Source organism: Trachinotus anak, unplaced genomic scaffold (genome assembly GCF_046630095.1).
Source record: "Trachinotus anak isolate AG129_WGS33_773 ecotype Australia unplaced genomic scaffold, CSIRO_AGI_Tana_v1 ptg000003l, whole genome shotgun sequence".
NCBI classification, from domain to species: Eukaryota; Metazoa; Chordata; class Actinopteri; order Carangiformes; family Carangidae; genus Trachinotus; species Trachinotus anak.
In genome coordinates, this window is record NW_027273854.1 from 5,228,845 (window position 1) to 5,247,753 (window position 18,909).

The 18,909-nt window shown below is 43.7% G+C and overlaps 1 protein-coding gene across 7 annotated transcripts in view; it reads left to right on the forward strand.

The window, feature by feature from the left end:
* The window catches only part of svilc (supervillin c), a 26,379-nt gene continuing 7,470 nt past the window's right edge, over positions 1–18,909 (forward strand). The window contains exons 1-20 of one of the 7 annotated variants that reach the window (XM_071468739.1): positions 1–139; positions 2,868–3,301; positions 4,196–4,351; positions 4,483–4,659; positions 5,127–5,161; positions 7,114–7,175; positions 8,284–8,429; positions 9,034–9,262; positions 9,432–10,000; positions 10,189–10,315; positions 12,373–12,420; positions 12,549–12,611; positions 13,689–13,763; positions 13,848–14,134; positions 15,393–15,559; positions 15,642–15,767; positions 15,852–15,988; positions 17,424–17,571; positions 17,858–18,003; positions 18,153–18,328. In XM_071468739.1, the coding sequence (XP_071324840.1) occupies positions 3,021–3,301; positions 4,196–4,351; positions 4,483–4,659; positions 5,127–5,161; positions 7,114–7,175; positions 8,284–8,429; positions 9,034–9,262; positions 9,432–10,000; positions 10,189–10,315; positions 12,373–12,420; positions 12,549–12,611; positions 13,689–13,763; positions 13,848–14,134; positions 15,393–15,559; positions 15,642–15,767; positions 15,852–15,988; positions 17,424–17,571; positions 17,858–18,003; positions 18,153–18,328 (3,155 nt within the window). In that variant the 5' untranslated portion in view covers positions 1–139; positions 2,868–3,020. Of the gene's footprint in view, positions 140–2,867; positions 3,302–4,195; positions 4,352–4,482; positions 4,660–5,126; positions 5,162–6,697; positions 6,749–7,113; positions 7,176–8,283; positions 8,430–9,033; positions 9,263–9,431; positions 10,001–10,188; positions 10,316–12,372; positions 12,421–12,548; positions 12,612–13,688; positions 13,764–13,847; positions 14,135–15,392; positions 15,560–15,641; positions 15,768–15,851; positions 15,989–17,423; positions 17,572–17,857; positions 18,004–18,152; positions 18,329–18,909 lie in introns of those variants that run through there. The other 6 variants (XM_071468749.1, XM_071468756.1, XM_071468776.1 and 3 more) reach the window with 6 other exon arrangements.

Here is an 18,909-nt window from a genome sequence, read left to right on the forward strand (position 1 = left end):
GGAGAGCCCTCCGCAGCTGCGAGTGTGACTACATTTGGAGCGACGGGCCGTGGCGAGGGGGCCAGTGGGGAGGGACCGCCGGGCTGAGGAAGGGCAGCGGCGGCACCGCCTGTGCCACTTTACGCAGCGCGCAGTGCACGTAAGTACACGCAGAACTTCCTCTGTGCGTTTGTTGTTTTGCATGAAGACATTTCAGCCGCAGATTCAGGCAGGTGTCAGCCAGGAGCGAGTGAATGAACACGGTGTCATGAGTGTGTCGGTGCTTGTGGACTGGACACGGAGCGGCGTGGCGGTCAGTCACTGTGTGAGTGGAAAGTTTCAGTGTCTAAAGATGATATAAAGGCACAGACTGGTTGACAGGTTAGTGTCGCCGTTGTTTCGCATGAATGAAAGTGCAAGAACCTTTAATTTTACTACCTTGAATTCATGGAAACTTTTCAGTGTTATTGAGTGACTTGATTCTCAGTTATTTTTTCTATTAGCTGTCCTTTGTTATGAGTGTGTCACTGCGCGTCTGGACCTTGAAAGAGCTGTGTCATGTTATTCTCTGACTAAACGTTCCTGTAATAGGAGTTTGCTACTTTGGATACTGGGTAGATGTTTGTCGGGCAGGTAAATGTTAACTTAGTAGACATATAATGCAAAAGCTGCCATCAGACCAATCGGCTGTTAATGTGCTACATCCCCCTGGAAGCTGATGAGTGGATTATGGTGCTTGCATGAGGAGAGAGCTGCTCTTCCTCTCTGCCCTGAAGCCACATGCCTCTAATGCAGAGATCAAGGCAGAGCATTGACTGGAATTTCTAATGTCAATGTCACACATCTCTGTCTAACTCCTGGATGATGCACGGCTATGTAAACCCATCTATGATCATGATTCATTATGCTGTGCCATCTGTGTGTAGAAAAGGCCTCTGGGAAGCTGCCCTTGAATTGCTGTTCTCCACAGGGGCCTGTCGTGTAGGTAGTGTCGTCAGTCAGGACAGGTGTAATTGGTCGGAGGCTTATTCTTGGCCAGCCTTTTAATCTGGTTTACTGTGCTGCCACTGGACACCGAGGTCCTTGTTATGTAACAACTAACATGTTGACACTTTGAGTGAAGTTATTCTAGCAGAAAACCATCGACTGGCCTGTAAAAATGCCTCAGTGCAGGGTTGTGATGGTGTGATGAAAGTGCAGTTGCAGTGAGTGAGGAAGTCATGGGTGGAAGAGTTGAATTCATATATTGTTTCACCTTCTTTGAACATTATGGCATTGTTGAAGCTTCAGATCAGCTCTGTGGTGGGAGGTAGAGCGTGGCTCCTCTGTGTTCACAGGCTTTAATTCAGAGCCAGTGTCAACTAGTGTCGCTGGATTAGAAGCCCATGATCCCCGCTGAGCCTCGGTGGCATTCTCACCTCCAATCAACAGTCCTCCAGCTTGTCACATGACTTCTGCTCTTTACACAAAGTATGGCTACTGTCAATTTGAACTCATGTTCCGTTCAGCAAACGCATAAAGGAGCGTGGCGTCAGAGAGACTGGGGATGCTTGAGCGTTGCTCTCTGAGGGCCCGGACAGGGAGGTGAGTCCTCCTGTTCTGCTTGGCTGATTGTTTGTGTTTTGAAGCACATGTACACGTGTTGCGAAGTGCCGACTCTGATATACAGAACTCAGCACTGAGCTTGTTGTATAGGGATCAGTGCATCTTACTGTTCAGCTCATTAAAGCTCTCTGTGCCATGGGTATGTGGGATTTGCACTTTCCTGCTGACAGTGTCTGCACATGTGGCCCTCAGTTTATTCAGTATGACCGGACATGTGGAGAATTTGGTTGTTTCTGACAGATTAAAGGCCGATCTGACCACTAGTAGGAGAGGAATATCACAGTTATGCTGTATATTGTACTTAATCTACATCTGTTTTGCCACTTTGTGTCCTTCAGCAGCAGTAAAACTGATAAAAATAAACATAAAAGTTGCATCTTTTCCACAACCATTCAGCCCTGCAGCAGATCCATCTGGTGCACTAAGTCCACGGCTCACGTCTCTTTGTTCTGGCTTCATTGTGCTTCCTGCATCAGGAATGCTGACATCCACAGTTTTGGAAAGCACACAGACACATATGCAAACACACATTTATGTTTGTACACATTTTGTGAGCCCACATATAGACTCAGGCCTTTGCCAACCAAGCTTGATGGTTAGCTGCTGTCTTTAGAGCAAATTGTGTCACATCAGTGCTATTTATATGTGGTTCAGAGCCTCCGGCTTTGTAAGTGTTGTTTATTATATATATTTCCAGGCAACCATGTAGCCGACAGGGACTTTTTTTGGCTCTTCCATGTGTGCGCGTTGCCTGGGAACATGTCATAATTCAGATAGTTCATTACATGTGTATTTAAACAAATGTGAAACCATTTGGCCTCTGTTTCTGACAGATAACATGCTCTGTATGGACATACGGCAGTCAGGCTGGTTATGTAGCTAATTAGATAACATCTGAATGAGAGTGACAGTGACTTGTTCAGCTTAAGTTACTTCCAGGGGTGTGGAAAAGACCAGCAAGCCTGCAGACTCGGTGCATTGAAGGCCTGGACCCGGAGTGGAGCTGAGCTGCTGAGGTGTTGAGTTTCAGTGCAAGGGGAGATTCCTGCATGGCACTGCAGGCTGGTACAGGTCATCTTACATGGACTCAAGCGAGAGAAGAGAGAGACTTAAATGAGGACGAACTTGTAGAAAAATTGGTTATTTATTATATAATGAAGGCAGCATCTCATCAGTGTTGTTATGGACCTTTCTAGGTAGACATGAAGGCTGCTGAAGGGCAGATAGGTGATTTGCTTGTGCTGTGATAGTTAAAAATTTAACTTTATTTTTTAATCTTTTAGGAGAAACATCCCACTCACTGATGCACAGATTGGTTTGCATCATCTGATTGGTGGACAGCAAAGAAAGGAGCCTTATGTTCTGATGGAATCTGAATTTTACTGGAAAGAAAGAGCGGCCCATCTGCTTTCCATTTCTACATCCTTCTAAGGGACATGGACGCCATGGAGAACCCGGTGCTGGAGCCCAGGTCAGAGCGCATCGCACGATACAAGGCCGAGAGGAGGCGGGAGCTGGCTGAGCGTTACGGCAATATGGAGGAACTGCCTTCCAAGTGGGTGAGGAGGGATGGGAGAGAGGTGAACGACCCGGGAACCCAAGCCCACAGAGGGATGCTGAACTCAGACGTCCTGAGTGAGGGAGTGAACGGCAGGACGCGAGGGGTCACAAACGGATTAGATGCAGACGCTCCTGCAGAGTCCAGCTACCTGGGAAGGTGAGTCATGTCTGGAGTGAATGATACCTTCCCTGAGCGTGTGAATGGGAACCAGTGGAGTGATGCAATAATCATATACTCTACAACTAGGGCTCATTATTATTTTTTATTATGAGATAATATTGTTGTACAAAGTTATCTCTGTTTAAATCCATGTTGAACAGTATTTTCTTGTAGGTGGAGATACAACTTTTAAACCTAAACAGGTTTAAAAGTTAGTTTAAGTGTAAGAACTTTACACAGGCCGCAGTTGTAAAAGAATGTGAAAACCGTAAATGATTATGCTTATCAATAACCAATGAGATTTTGTTGCTGAAACCAATAGTAAATGGAGTTGTAATTGTGTAATGTTGTGGTGCAGCTGTGGCACAGTGAAGGTGTCTTTGTCCTGAGTGTGGATGTGGGAGGGAGCAGGTGTTTTCAGCCTAATTTGTCCTAAAATCAATAAAACAACATCCCCACCTCATGACCCCGACGACACCTGTCGCCTGCTTCAACCTCAAGCAGCTCTGCCAGTTTTTAATCTTGGTCCCAGTGGCTGTTCAGCAGCACCAGATCCTTGACTTCACCAGTTGTTCTTCGGCCTTGGTTGCTAATTAAAACTGAGAGGTCTAAATCAGTGGGTCGCAGCAGGGAGTTTTAAAGCCAGTCTGATTCTTCCCTTGCTTCTGAGAGTTGGTGCTCTCCCAGCTTGACACTTTCCCCATCCTGACATGTGGTGTGGGAGCCACTTCTTCACTCTCAGAAAAAAGGTACAGTGTCGCACCTTTCATCTTTGGTGCTAGATGTTGTTTTGGCAACATTTGACGGAAAGGTTCAAGATTGTACTTTTTTTCTGAGAGCATCCCCACTCCTGCATCCTCACCTCCTTCCCCTCACTCCCGCCCCCTCCAGGCAGGGTTCCCAGGACTCTGCCAGCATGCTGAGTGGGGAGGGGCACCTCGTCCCTGGTGGACTCGATGCCCCGCAGCTCCACACTCGGGTGTCGGTAGGCCAGTTGAGAAGTGCCCTCCTGCAGCAGACGGGGAGCGGAGCGCAGCCCGAGAAAGTGTAGGGTCACTTGCATGTGTGTGATCCAGACTGTCACTATCAGACTGTGTACCTCATTTATCTTCGCCTCAACATCTTCTTCCTCTCCTCCTCCTGCTCTCTGTGTGTGTGTGTGTATGTATGGACACCAGCTGCCCAGATGCTGGGCGAGCCACGTCCTCTCTGGACCTGGCTGTGAAGCCAGGCTCTGAGGGGGGCCGGCGACGCACCCGCCGTTACCTCCCCGGCAGCTCTGGTGGCGGTCGTAAGAGCAGCGATCGCTTCAGGACACAACCTATCACAGCCAATGAGATGGAGGAGAGCGGCGGGTAGGGGCTCAGATGAGGCACCTGGTTTGTTTTTCTCCAGAGAAGATGCTGATTGTCGTGACCTTTTTGCAGTGTTCTCTTGACACACAAAAAAAAAAGCATGCGTATCCGAACCGTTAAGTCCACTTGCATCATTTTGGACAAATAAGTTATTGACATGACATCATAACTTCTTACACGAACATTAATCTTGATTAGTCTTTTAGTTTGCGCAGCATCTTTGCATAAAAGCCGCCGGGCGGTGTGGTTTGCATGTGCTTGTCCTCCTTCATGACCTCCACGGTGTTGCTTTACCCAGCATGCAAATATGACACAGTGTCTTGATTATCTGAACTGCACGCCGGAGCACAAAGACATGTACTGTGAGCTCAACGCAGGATCTGAAAGAGAGGACTGAAGTCCACATCACCTCCCTGTTCATGTTTCACCTGGTGACCTCATCTCTTGCCTCTCTTTTCCTCCTCTAGGCTGTTGGACGAGGAGGAAGAGGAGAACTGTAAAGGTAAAGCTGTGGTTTGGATCGTACAGGTTGTTATTGTGTTTAGAGACAAACACCTTAAACTTTTGTCTGCTGGGCCATGTGACCTGTGACACAGAGAGGGACAGGGTCACAGTAGCACAGCACGCATCACTATTGACGAGACAATGATGTAAAGACAATGAGAACTAATGTAGGAGGGAATAACTTGCATCTGATATCATACATGAGACAAAGTTTGACAGTGGAGACATAAACATCAGTTATTCTCCTCACATGCTGGGTACAAAACAAATGTTTGGGGTGTGCATCCAACAACAGTTGCCCCCATAAACTCATTTAATAGCTCATGAAATAAATCAGGCTGTATTTTTAGGCTCACAATGTTTAATCTCCTCAGCGATGACAGATTTACGCCTCCACAAAACCATGTGAGCAGAGGAGCACCGCTGAGTCAGTCCTGCTCTTAACCCTGCCATAAAAAGACTGAGAGCAAGTCTTCACAAAGATTGACTGAGAAAGAATTTGAAGTTGCATTTAAAGTGTATTAACTTCACAAATACAACACCAGTTAAGGATTCACTCAAGCTCAAACTTCCAAAAGTTTAAAATGTGGCAGTTTGATTTAAATGTCCTCTATGAGCTCCATAAGTCTTTTTTTTTTCAATAAACACTCAGTGATGTGTTTTGTTTTCTACCCACCTGCTTGTTTAGTTTCCGTGTGTCAGGTGTGAGAGGAACCACGGCCTCACATGAAGGGATCAGACTGTGTCCTGATAGAAAGCTTGTTTACTGGGTGTGTCAGTGATCTGCAGCCCTGCTCCTACAACCTGTTCAGATTAGGCTAAAGTGTACACAGCATTCAGCTATTAATATGTCAATATGTCAATATTAGGAGCTTCAGTGAGAGGCAGCAGTTTTATCACAAGTTTAATTTAATAGCTTTCAGGGCAAAATGTAGACACAAAATCTACATTTAAAAAAAATGGATAATAGAAGTAAATCTTCAGAATAGTTGAAGTGGAAAAAGATCATTTTCTTTAAATAGAAATGCCAATAAAAATATTATGTTATAAATAAAAATGCTGGTTTCAAAATCCTACTTATGTAAAAGTATTATCAGCAAAATGTATCAGAAGTTAAAGAGCAGAGAAGAGTCTGTTGTCACTGATGTATTATTATATATCACAATATTAGATTGTTAATGCTGTATTTTAACTGCTTTATATGCAGTTTAGTCCAGTGGCTCCCAACCTGAGTGTCGGGCCCCTCCAAAGGGTCAAAAGTTAAATGAGGGGTCGTGAGAGGGTCGTGACTCAGCCACAAAATTTATTCAGACAGACACAACATTTACCAGTCAAATCTTCATCTGGTCAAAATACTTAAGATTGGACACCACAGTTGTATCTATAAATATAGCATATACTCACCAATAGGCTGTCAGGCTCTACGATGACAGGTGTGGTTACCCATCCAAACCACCCAGGCAGAAAAACATCTCAAAGCAATTTACAATTCAAGAGGGATCATCTGAAAGACTAGACGCACAAAGGCAATACAGCAAATGATCAACAATACGTCAGAAAATAATCAGATTTTTCTGTCCTGGATGTGAGTATAATTAGATCTTTTCAGTTGTCATACTTTGTCTCTGGTTAGCTGCTAACAACTCCTCGATATCTGAAACATGACAAGAGACCCATTGCCTTTTGTATCATGGTGTACAAGCTAGAGAAATTATTTTTCTTGAACAATGTATATTCATATGTCTTTTCTTTCTGTACTCAAGGGCAGTCCTTGAGTAAATGACTCACCATAAACATTGCAAGTGTGTGTCAGTGGCTGCAGCACCTTTCTTTACTGCAGTCAGATAGAGCCTGAGGTGTACGAGAAACATCAGAGCGATCTCAAACTGTTTGTGTTCATTTATTTTTAATTCTCTCTGACGTGACGATGTATGTCTCTTTCTCTCCTAGCTGATGTGAAAACAGACGACAGAGCCAAAATGAGTGTGGCAGCCAAGATGTCTTTGTTTAAAGTGAGTCTATGTTGGTCTCTGCACTGAAACAGGATCCTGAGTGCTGTTTGTGACCTGCTTATTTATTTCTATTGAGCGGCGTCTGTCTTAACACCTGCTGCTAAAAATGATTCTCAGTCATGGCTGTTCCCTGCTTCTGCATCTAATGTGATGAGACGCTGACATTTACAGTCACAGCGGAATAATTAAAGGTGTTCTGAAAGATTACTCATGACAATTAAACTGTTATTTAGATGTCTGATCCTCATCTAAACAGCTATCACTGCAACCTCAAATTTACCCATAAATAAAAGCATGCTCACGTGGTGTCCCATTCTGGATTTAAAGCTAAAATTATGGACAGGTGATAAGTTGTTGAGAAGTAAATTGAACAGCTAAAGAGAAAGCTTCATCCATCAGTGACAGTCGCCTCAGCTGCTCACCTTACAGTCTGAAACGAGTGGCGAGCCAGTGCTGAGGGCGCAGAACACAACCTGATCACACTGAGGGAATATGACTGGTCAAACAGGTGCTGCAGCTCGGTTTGATGCTCCAGTGCGTCACATTTATTGTGCAGTAAACACGTTTCTGCAGCAGCCCTGAAGCTGAACAGAGGATGAGACACATGAAACACACTGTGGGTTTTCTCCTCAACGGTTACAATCTTGAATTCCTACGTTTCAGCTCCTGCACAGTTTTAGTCATGGAGCACCAGGTGAAAATGTGCCAGGCACTGTATTGCCATTAACAACCATAGCAGCTGTGTTATAATTAGCCTGCTGCTCTGTGGAGGTAACTGAAGCCGGCACGGCTCTGGTTACACTGTGACCTGTTGGGCTGGCATTCAATCCATGTAGTCATGACACTCCACATTAGAGCTAGCTGTTTTATTCACCGGCTATCTGACCCGCCTCCCCTCCCCTCCCCTCCCCTCACCCAGTCCATACAAATAGAACAGGAGACATCAGGAGAGGGAGTTTTCACTGCCATTTTTGTGGTCTCTCTTATTACTTATTTAGCAGGTGGAGAGTGTTGATTGAAGCCGCTGTTTGACCTAAATGTTGGGCTCCACCTGTGGCAAACTGATGGTCACGTGTTGATACTAACATCCTCTTTGCCTCTTGTGTAGGAGCTGGAGAAGTCTGCAGCCCCCGAGGCCTCTGCCTTCCTGAAGCCTCGGTCAAGCAGCGTCTGTCATGAACGCAGGGCGCGCCGTGGCAACGACCATCGCTTCCTCACTCAGCCAATCACCTGTGATGAAATGGTGGCTATCAGGTGGGCTGTGTGGAAGTCTGGTGGTCATATGGAAAGATGGATGTAGTGTTATCAAGCCCAGTGTCAGGGATTAGTGTCAGTGGTAGGAATAGACTCACACATTTAGAAGAATGTAATGGTCGGATTTTAAACAGTTTTATATACAGCACATCACTACTTTAGACATCTGTCCCACAGTTTTTTAGGTTAGTCATTGTGGACGACCTTCATGTGTTTTAAGGGTAAGGATGGCATTACTCCAACACCAACACCAAATCTTTAAAAGCTGGCCACAATATATAATTTTATTTTTAAAAAATGCTCAGTCATTTCCGAAATCTGCTGGGCTCTGCAATTTTTAGCAAAAGTTTCTCAAACTAGACTGAATAGAGAAAAAGATTGGGACTATTTTTAGTTGCGGATTAATACACGTCTGGTCTTGTTTCCATCTCAACTTGGATCCATCTCAATGTCAGGATGTTTTAAAGGAGTCACAAGATAAATTCATGAGAAGATTAACAGAATCAGAGATCCCCTTTTACCTTCATTTATTTCATGTGATTTGTTGACAGTAATTAAAATATCTTTTAAAGATGTTTATATTGTGCGATTTACATCTCTGCAGCGCCCCCAAACCAGCACTTCCAGTGGAGTCCCAGTGTGTGCAGGCGGAGTCAGAGGAAGATGCCGATGAGAGCTGCAGGCTGAGCATGAGCGAGAAACTGGCCCTCTTCAACAAACTGTCTCTGCCAGGGAAGCAGGGGGCCGGCCAACCCGATGGGCCCCCGGAGAGGCGAAGGCAGAAGGGGGCTCGGTATCGCACACAGCCCATCACTGTGGAGGAGGTCAGCCTGGTGAGTGGGAGGAGCCAGGTCAATCAAATCAAGGCAAAATGTATTTATGACACTATTTTCTTACAAAAGAAAAGAACATGAAAGAAGAAATAAAATGTGCTTTTAAAGAAATGAAGACAGCACTGTTTTTAATTCTACTTTAATTATTTCATCTCTCTTTATCTCTCAGCTCCAGAAAGGTCCTGTACAGCTTCCTGCCTTCTGCTTGTCCCCCCATCTGTCCGACAGACAGCAGGCCTCGTCTGTCAACCTAAAACCCAGTGAGGTACGTCTTTCTCAGCCAAGACCGGACACTGAGCCCAGTCCCGGCGAGCAGGACCAGCAGGGCCTGCAACGCTACAACTCTGAGCCCGGCTTGAGAGGAATCCTGAAGAAGAGCCGCTCCGGAGGCTCGGAGTGGAGCAGGGCGGAGGGTGGCCAGACGTACAGCCATGAACAGAACGGTGAAGGTTGTGGCGAAGCGGTGACACAGGGGAGGATGGAGGGAACAGAGAGGCAAGAAATTTCTGCAGCACCACGGAGAGAGAGATGTGAGGCTTCAGGTGTGGAGGGAGGCTCAGTGAAAGCTGCTCCCTGGAGGCAGAGGGCTCGAAACAGGAGGGAAACCATCGCCTGTACTCCAATCAGAGCCTCGTCAGAGCAGGACGCTCCTCAGGAGGAGAGGCCCTGTCAGGGAAAGCCACAGGAGCAGCCGGTCTCCTCTGTGGAACGCAGCTCAGATACTACTGGGAGAGTCCTGTAAGTAACGGACATCGAGTGAACACATCCTTGATCTGATTCTAATACATTTTAAAGTATGTCTGAAAATGCCTTGATGATGATAATATGAGGAAAACACTGAATATTTGTGGCTACAAAAATATGTGTGTGTGTGTGTGTGTGTGTGTGTGTGTGTCTGTCTGTCTGTCTGTCTGTCTGTCTAAAAGGCAACAGGATGAGGAAGGGACTGAGAGGAAGATCAATGAAGAGACCACAGCCATGGGACGTGTTCAGGTTACACTGGTGGATGGCACCTCTAAACTGCAGGAGACAACCAGCACCAGCAGGAGTGAGGTAAGACACAGAGACATGTCACACTGCTGCTGTAAAGGCCTGTGATGTCTGCAGCATGTACAACGAGAACCACAGCTGCAGAGTGGCAGCCTGTGCAGTCTGTGCAGGGTAGCACTTCATAATTGCCTTCATTTTGTCCCCCCATACTGTCTAATCCTCTTAGAGTCTGGTCTGGAGCCAGTGGGTTTCAGACTGTCAGCAGAGAGGGATAAAGTTTAATGGTCAGCAGAGGGTTGACAGTGCAGCAGTAGAGTCAGCACAGCAAGGAGCGTCCGTCTTTAACATTTTAAAATACGCTTCCCCACCCGGGGGATGCTTTGGCCTCGGTAGCACTACTATAAGTGTGTGTTGGTCTGAATCTTCACACGACCCTGACAAATTAAAAGCTCTTTAAAGCTCTAAGTCTCCTGATTTTTACCACGTTGGTGCCTCTGTTACTTTGGGTTAGTATCTTTTACACTAATTCTGACTTTTTGGTTGTAAAATCTAAAGACCTTTTTAAAGGAGATCAGGGTTATGACTTTAATCAAAAGGATTGAAGATTAGAAGCCTTTTTTTAAATTTTGGGTACATTATTTCTGGCTTTTGTGTCTGGTAACAGGTTATTAAGTCAGGTAGTCTCATATAAAGTCTACACTGGCAGATTCGAGGGGTGGCCAGTGGTGGCTTTTTCTGAAAGCTTTGATGTATATCTGACTTGGCACTAAATTATAAGGGGGTGCATGAAAACCAAACAAATATGGATGCCTCACATCAGCCAAAGCTGGTTGTTAACTGCAGTTTCAACCCATTTAATGGATGTCGTGTTATATTCTCACGGTATTTTAATCCTGACATCTTCAACTCTGCAATCATACAACTGTCTCGATGACATGGATGCTCATAGGTCGACATGGGAATCTACCATCCTGCTGCCTTTTGGGTCTTTCCTCTTCATAGCTAAGATAGCGATGCAGACATTGACATTACAAGACAAGTGATGAAGACAAACAGCAGAAACACATGAAACAGCAGTATTGGAAAAAAAATGTTGTGAAAATAAAAAGGGAGAAGGGTGAGATGCTCACAGAACTTATAGCCTCATGCACAAATCCTCTGACCTCACTAACAGCCCAAAGCTCAGGCTGCCGTCCTTTCATGTCACCAAAAAAGAGAAACCCGTTTTGTTTCCTGATCAAATTAAAGAGTAGGTGAGCTGTAATTCGGTTTACGACACCGCACCACACAGAATAAATGACGTGATTTCTGTGCCACCCTGAAGTGAATCAGGGAATAAATAAAGATATTTGAAGCAAAACAGAAATCTGCCAACTGGAAATTTCTTTTGTGACCTTGTTTCTCATTCACATTTTGTCTTCAGGAGAGCACGAGGCAGGTCATGTGACTGATATCAAGAAATATTACATTTGACTAAACAATATTCTTAAAACATGTTGAATCATAATAGAAACCAGTAAAAATGATATTAGAAATAAAAATAATAGAAACCGGTCTCTCATTCATCTGAACTCAAGGACAATCTGATAAGATTTTGGTGGTCAAAGGTTTTTGGCCATAACTCACAAATTCACATGCTAACTGCCACTGGACTGGCTGGCAGACACATGCAGCTGTGAGGTGGTGATTCTAGTTTACAAATACACAAATAAAAGTCACTGTTGTGGTTTGAGGTGAGCGGGTTCACTCTGCCCTGTGGTTAGATTTGGGTAGCTGTCGTGCCATTGAAACCAGATACTGTGGCATCTCTTAGCAACAGCGCTCTGGATTTGGTATGTGTTAAATGTCTTGAGATCAGACTTGAGTCACTGGGGGATACAGTGTACGCAGGCCGGTTAGTGTTTACGTACTGAGATGGGTTTGACTGTCTCGCAGCGTGATGAGGAATGTAAACAGACTGTGATTCTGGTGGTTACATGTTGACCCTGTTATGACCTTATCATCTTAGCTGCATCATGGTGACAGTATGTGTGTGTGTGGGTGAACATGTTCTGTTAATTTCTATTAAATTATTTCAGCAATTTAGTTTGTTTCATGTTGTTTCTGTATGATCTCTGCAGGAAGAGTCAGAAAACCTCCATGCTGAAAGTGCCAACCCTCAGTGCTGGGTGAGTCTTTGAATAATGCTTTGAATCGCAATGATCCGCCCAAATCTCCATCATGAAAACGTAGATTTTTTTTCGACTAATTTTGAAATGGCTTTAGTTGCTCTCTCCTAATTCCTCCTCTCTCCCAGGAACCCGTCTTTGCCTCTGTCTATTCTAGCAGTACGCCCCAATATATCATGTGTTTCAATCAGGTAACTGCGTGAGCCGGAGCATGGCAGATTCGTTTGTGCCTTTTGTTTTGCCGTGTTTTGTATGCAGTGATTCAGGTGGATGTTGATTTTTACACCTGACGTGTGAAAGTTTCGCTCACGCTAACGAGTAGACTCTGAAGTGAGACATCACAGCTGTTTCTGTTAACTCTGTGCTCTGGTTGTCTTCGTTCTTTTTGGGAATCACTAAATATATCACACCCCTACACCCAAACTTCCTGATTTAACAACCTGGAACAAAAGAATCAAACCAATTTTTTTGTTAGGATTATCAAGAGATTATCAAGAACATATTTCTTTTCACGTCTCCCATTAGTTCCTGTTGCTCAAATGAAAAAAACAAGTTCAACTTTGCCTAAACTGTCAAAGTTTTTAGACACAATAAGCCTCTACTGCTATATTTGCATGAATGTGAAAGTAAGATAGAGTTTGTCATATTTTGGATTTGATGTGACATTTTCCTTTCATTTAATTTTCTTTATTCATGAAGACAATGCACAATAAACAACAAGCCTATAAATGTGCCAGTGTCAGCCAGAAAGCGCAACTGCTAAGTTGCTGAAGTGACGACAATGGCAACAAAATCAGTGTTCCCAAGACGGCACACAAATCATACAAAGCAACCGAAAGCAGCAAAACATTGACCCAGCTATTCAGTATATACATTATATGTTCATCCCAAGCAATATAAAGCAGCAGAACTCAAAGAAGCACTGCTAATAACTACATTCTGTACATATTAGCTGTGCAGAGCAGAGCTAAGCAGCAGCAAGACTTGAAGTCAAATAAAAACAACCAACTGTATTAATCTTAATGAATCAAACTTAATCTTAATAAAACTTAAGTTGTAGTAGTTTGAAAGGTTTCTTTTTATTCTGTGTTTAAAATGTTAAAAGTTTATGTTTCGTGTTGTTTTGACGCCTGAATGAATCTTACGTCTGAGCACTCACGTTTGTCTGCTGTCTGAACCAGATTCATTCAGCTGTGGCTGTGCATCATGTCTAAAGATCTCAACTGTTTCCTTTCATTATCCGTTTTCTGTTTTCCCTTCATCCTCAGACAAATCTGTCCTTTGAAGCACAAGAGGTCTGCTCTCCTACCGAGAATGTGACGCAGCTTCAGTGGAGACAGAAGGTTTGAATTTTATTTTCTTTGGATGTTTAAATCCACAGAAGAGCTCATGTGCATCTTAACAGACATGTTTCTCTGGCTGTGTAGGGTAAGGGATCTGAGGATGGAGCCGACGAATTTGATGCATATGAGGAAAGAAAAGAGCAGGAGACTGGACACATGGCCAAGGCCATGGCCATGCAGAGCTCTCCACTCTCAGCTCCTCCACCTGAGGGGAAGGAGGAGACGCCTGCGGATGAATCCAGCACGTTTGATGGAGGTTTCTACAGCGATCAGTCTCCTCCCTCCACCTGCGACCCCCCATCCTGTGGGGACGGGGCTGCCACAGAGAGTGAGCAGGACCTGGCTGTCCTCTGCCAGACCAACACACCCATGTGAGCCTGGTTTTACCACAGATTGTAAGAACAGTAGCTTTGTATTATAAATATCTTAAATACTTGAGAGAAGATGGACCCAACACATCTGTTCTAGGTATTGTCTTTTTCAGATTGTGTCCTCCCTTGAGCTCTGACTTAGTACATAGCAGTCCCTCCATGGTGACTGTCAGAGCTGTGTCTTCTCAGTCTGGAAACACAAAATATCATCTTCTTGTCAAGGCTTCAAATGTGCAAGAGGAAAGCTCATTCAAAATATTTCTCCATGATAATGGTTTATGTTGATGGTATCAGATAAAACATTTGGGATATTTTTCGTATGTAGAACAGTTTTGTGATAACTCTCACAGAGGTTCTTTGGAGGTGTTTGTATGTGAGTTTAATAGATATTTTATGTTTTTTTTAGTTGTCTGCAACAGAAAAACAAAGGAGTCAACCTAAAAAAACCCAACTCTGAATAATTATTATTTTCTTGTATTTTTTCACTCACCTTTGCTCTTTCAAATTAACCAACTTTTTTTGTTTTATAGACCATCCTATATGATTCTTATTTCACTTTTCATAACTGATAAAGATGTGGTCTACATGAACATTAGGGTGAAACACACTAACATGTCGCTATTTGATTATACACAAGTAGGATCTATCGTCTCAAACCTTTTATCTTCTCATCAAGTTGTCATCATACACTTGCAAAATATATTTAATTTCTTGGAAACTTTGTGTCCTCTGCCTCTGTGGGGCCCTCTGCTGGTGACTCCTCACTCAGTCAGGTCTGGAGCTCTTGGAAAAAGTGGTAAATGAGAGAAAACACCAGAGAGAAACATCTTTTTAGGTTTCTGTATTGCACTTGCATCTTAAGTTTTTTATTGTAGGAATAAAAACAAAAGAAGTTAAGACACAAGACAATAATCACATGGCATGGCCTTCAGACAACATGTATACAACTGTATACAGAACAATAATGACAAAACAGTGTCACCCTGCGAGAAGTGCAACAGCTATGAGAAGGGACCAAACGTAATATGGAACAATAAAATCTGAAACATAGATTAACACACTGGGTGGACTTTGATGCACCAAAATTTAGCCCTGTTTACAATGACTTCAGAGTTGTAATTCAATCTACAGTTAATACATGATCATTAGCTTTTAAACCAGGTGCATCCTCATGGAGGTGGTAACAATATCCTGTCAATGTGAAATCTTATCTGTTGTGTGTGTGTGTGTGTGTGTGTGTGTGTGTGTGCGCGCGCAGACTGACCTCAGCAGTAGCAGAGCACAGGCGGTCGGTGCGTCCATCCCGTCGGACTCAGGGCTCCAGAAACCCTCTGAGGGCCCTCGCTGCCAGAGAGGACATCACACAGGACTACATGGGAGAGAGAGTCAACACGGCTGCTGAGGAACAGATCCAAACAGAGAAGAGTGAGTCTCCGTCTGTTTCTTTTCATGTTGTCTTCCTTTCTATTCCTCAGCTCTCTCCTCTTGCGTTTGCTCCTTTCCACAGAGTCTAAAAACTCCTCTGTGACAGGTTCACATCTGGTCAGATCAGAGGACTTCATGCTTTCCTCAGATGCTACAGCTAACAAGTCTTACCCTCCCTTCAACAGCCTGATGCTCATTCACATCAAAGGTCAGAGAAGACTTGGTTTGTGTGTCTGTGTGGATGATCTCCTTGTGTTCAGGTGTTTATATTAACCACTGCCTGTGGTGACAGGCAGGCGGCATGTCCAGGTCCGTCTGGTGGAGCCCTCGGTGCGGTCGCTGAACAGTGGAGACTGCTTCCTGCTGGTCACTCCGGAGCACTGCATCCTGTGGAGCGGAGAGTTTGCCAGCGAACAAGAGAAAACCAAGGTACCAACGAGACAGTGACACGTTTGTTTGCATAAAATTACACCGCGACAGGGTATAATCGGTGCAGTATAATACATTTTGTGAAAATGTGTAAAACCTTTTTAATAGCTTGAAATGTTTGCAGAGCCAAATGACCCAGTGCAATGAAATCTCGCCTCATACATTAAATTCAGGGGAATATTCTCTGAAGAAATTTACAATGGTAATGATATTGTAATTATACTGTTTTACATTTCATGCCACATAATGCATAAAATTACATGAGCTGTGACTCTTGAAGCCCCAGGGACCTTTTTTTTTTTAAACATAAAATACATTTTGAGCAGCATATACAATAAAATACTGTTTGTGGAAATAATACTGGGTGCACTGGTGCTTTCAGTTCACACAATCACCATTATACACGCTCTCTTTTATTATTCATTAAACACACAGGCTTTAGTGGGTTTGCTTAGCTAATAAAGCAAAGCAGGAATAAAACATATGCCATAGGATTACCTAAACTCTGCATGCTCTTATTACTTTTAATTCACCCCCCTTGTTTAACATTTATATATGATATACAAACATTAATAAATGGTTTATAATACACTATAATGTAAATGAGAGCAGATGTTTATTTGTTAACAACTATAACTCCTCCTATGTGCTATAAAACTATAAAATATGGCTTTGCAGGAGAAGTTATCATTGCTGACAAATAATAAACACTCAGAAATGTCTGGATACAACTACAGTATAATGTGCCACAACCCATTTCCTAGATGTTTCATGCTGCTTATAAATGCTAGACACAGGGACCCAAAGTCAAGTGTTACACACAAATTTTTTTCAGGTTTGTTTACAAACATAATTTTTCTCCTGTGGCACTTCCAATAATCCCAAACTGCATTCTGGGATTCACAAATCCAGCTAAAACATTCTCGGTGTTACCCCAGATTCTGTGACCTGATCAGCAGCTTCCTCTGCAAACTGCTTCATGACACGATTTATTCTGACACGTTACTGACTTCATATTTAGATTAGAGTCTCAGGTTTTGACTGGTGTGTTTTAGCTGAAATGAAATCTGTGTTAGAGGATTTGCTACATGAATAAGACAAAAGGGTCAATCAGATATTGTCAGATGAGGTGTTACCTACACTCTATGCTTTCTATGATCACAGCTATGAAAATGTTTAAGACAATTAATAGTTGCTGTCAAAATAAAGCAGTGACAATGTAGCTGAAATTCTAAATAGACATTTTGAAAAGCACAGCTGAATCAGGTCTGACAGCTGCTCTAACGAGCCACAATTTCTGCTGTGAAAAGTCTGCCTGTTAGAGACTCATCATTTTTAATTCCACAGTTTCAGTTATTCTGTTACTCGCCTCTGTCGTACTGTGTGTGTGTGTGTGTTTTGCAGTGGTATTAAAAAACGAAGGTTTGTTTTTCAGGCCTTGGAGCTGGCGTCGTTCATCCAGAGCCAGAGAGACCTCGGCTGTCAGGCCTCCCAGGTCGTCCACCTGGAGGAGGGGATGAACTCTGACAGCGACGTGGCTACAGACTTCTGGAGCCTTCTAGGAGGACGGATGCGGTACAGAGGTCAGAGGTCAAAATGTGTAGTAATATCTTTAAATACCATCCAGTAAATAGATTGATTATCATGTTTATCATCATGTTAATCACACAAAGAAGAACACAAATGGTAACAGAACCAGAGGACTACCAGAAATACAATTTTGCTTAGCTGATGTTTTCAACCACTGACTTACAATAGGTGCCACACTGCAGTCGACCATGTCACAAGAAAAAGAAAAACACAGAGTGATGACTGAACATTAAAGTTCTGTGTGTATGTGTGGTGTGTGCTGCATTTTTCTACCCACAGGAGCTGGGGCACCTGAGGAGGATGAGTTCTTTGAGTGCGGTGTGGTGGAGTCCAACTGTGTGTACAGGCTGGTGGAGAACAGGCTGGTGCCTCATGAACAAGCCTGGGCCTCCATCCCCACCATCTCTCTGCTGGGCTCCACTGAGGTCTGAGGGTTTTTGTTTTTAAGGCTTTGTGTTGTTTCTCAAATGTAGGACTGTACTGTAGAAATCATAAATCATGTATGTGCCTCTGTGTGTGTGTGTGTGTGTGTGTGTGTGTGTGTGTGTGTGTGTGTGTTTGTGTGTGTGTCCAGGCCCTGGTGTTTGATTTCGGCAGTGAGGTGTACCTGTGGCATGGACAGGATGTTTCCTTCAGCAGGAGAAATGTTGCTCTGCAGCTGACTCACCAGGTGTGGGTCGGAGCTTATGACTACAGCAACTGTCGAGTCAACCCACTGGATCCCACGCAGAGTAACCCCAGCATTCAGCTGTAAGTTCACACTGCAGGCGATGAAATGAGTAAAGCTTTTAGTCCGTACTTCACAATGAAAAAATAACAGTAGATACCAGAGACAACAGAGAATGACTGTAAGTACTCACCACATGAATCGAGAATTGCTGTGCACACAAAGAGATGGATGCAACATTAAGTTTTACCGTGCATGCAGCAAAACCCTGTAAGTCTGCTGCGGGTCTTTAGTGCATGCAGTAAAACCAAAACAAATGGCCTGTGATTCCACAGTGCACATGGAGAAACCCTAGCGGGTTCACATGACATGCTGTAAAATCCCAGCATGCTGTTGTAAGTCCATTACCCACAATGAATTGCACAGACAGCTGTTTTTGTTTTGAAGTTGACTGCATTCCTACTGTTCATTGTACAGCCCAATGCACTGCACGGCTGAAAAAAGTATGTGGACACGCAAACATTATGCTCATAAGTGATTCATCTGCTGCTATAATAACCGCCACTCTTTAATGAAGATTTGAGTTGAGAGAGTTTGAGACCTGACTGCAGGAATGTTAACCTCGACCAAAACCATGAAAAACACAATTAAACAAAATTAAATG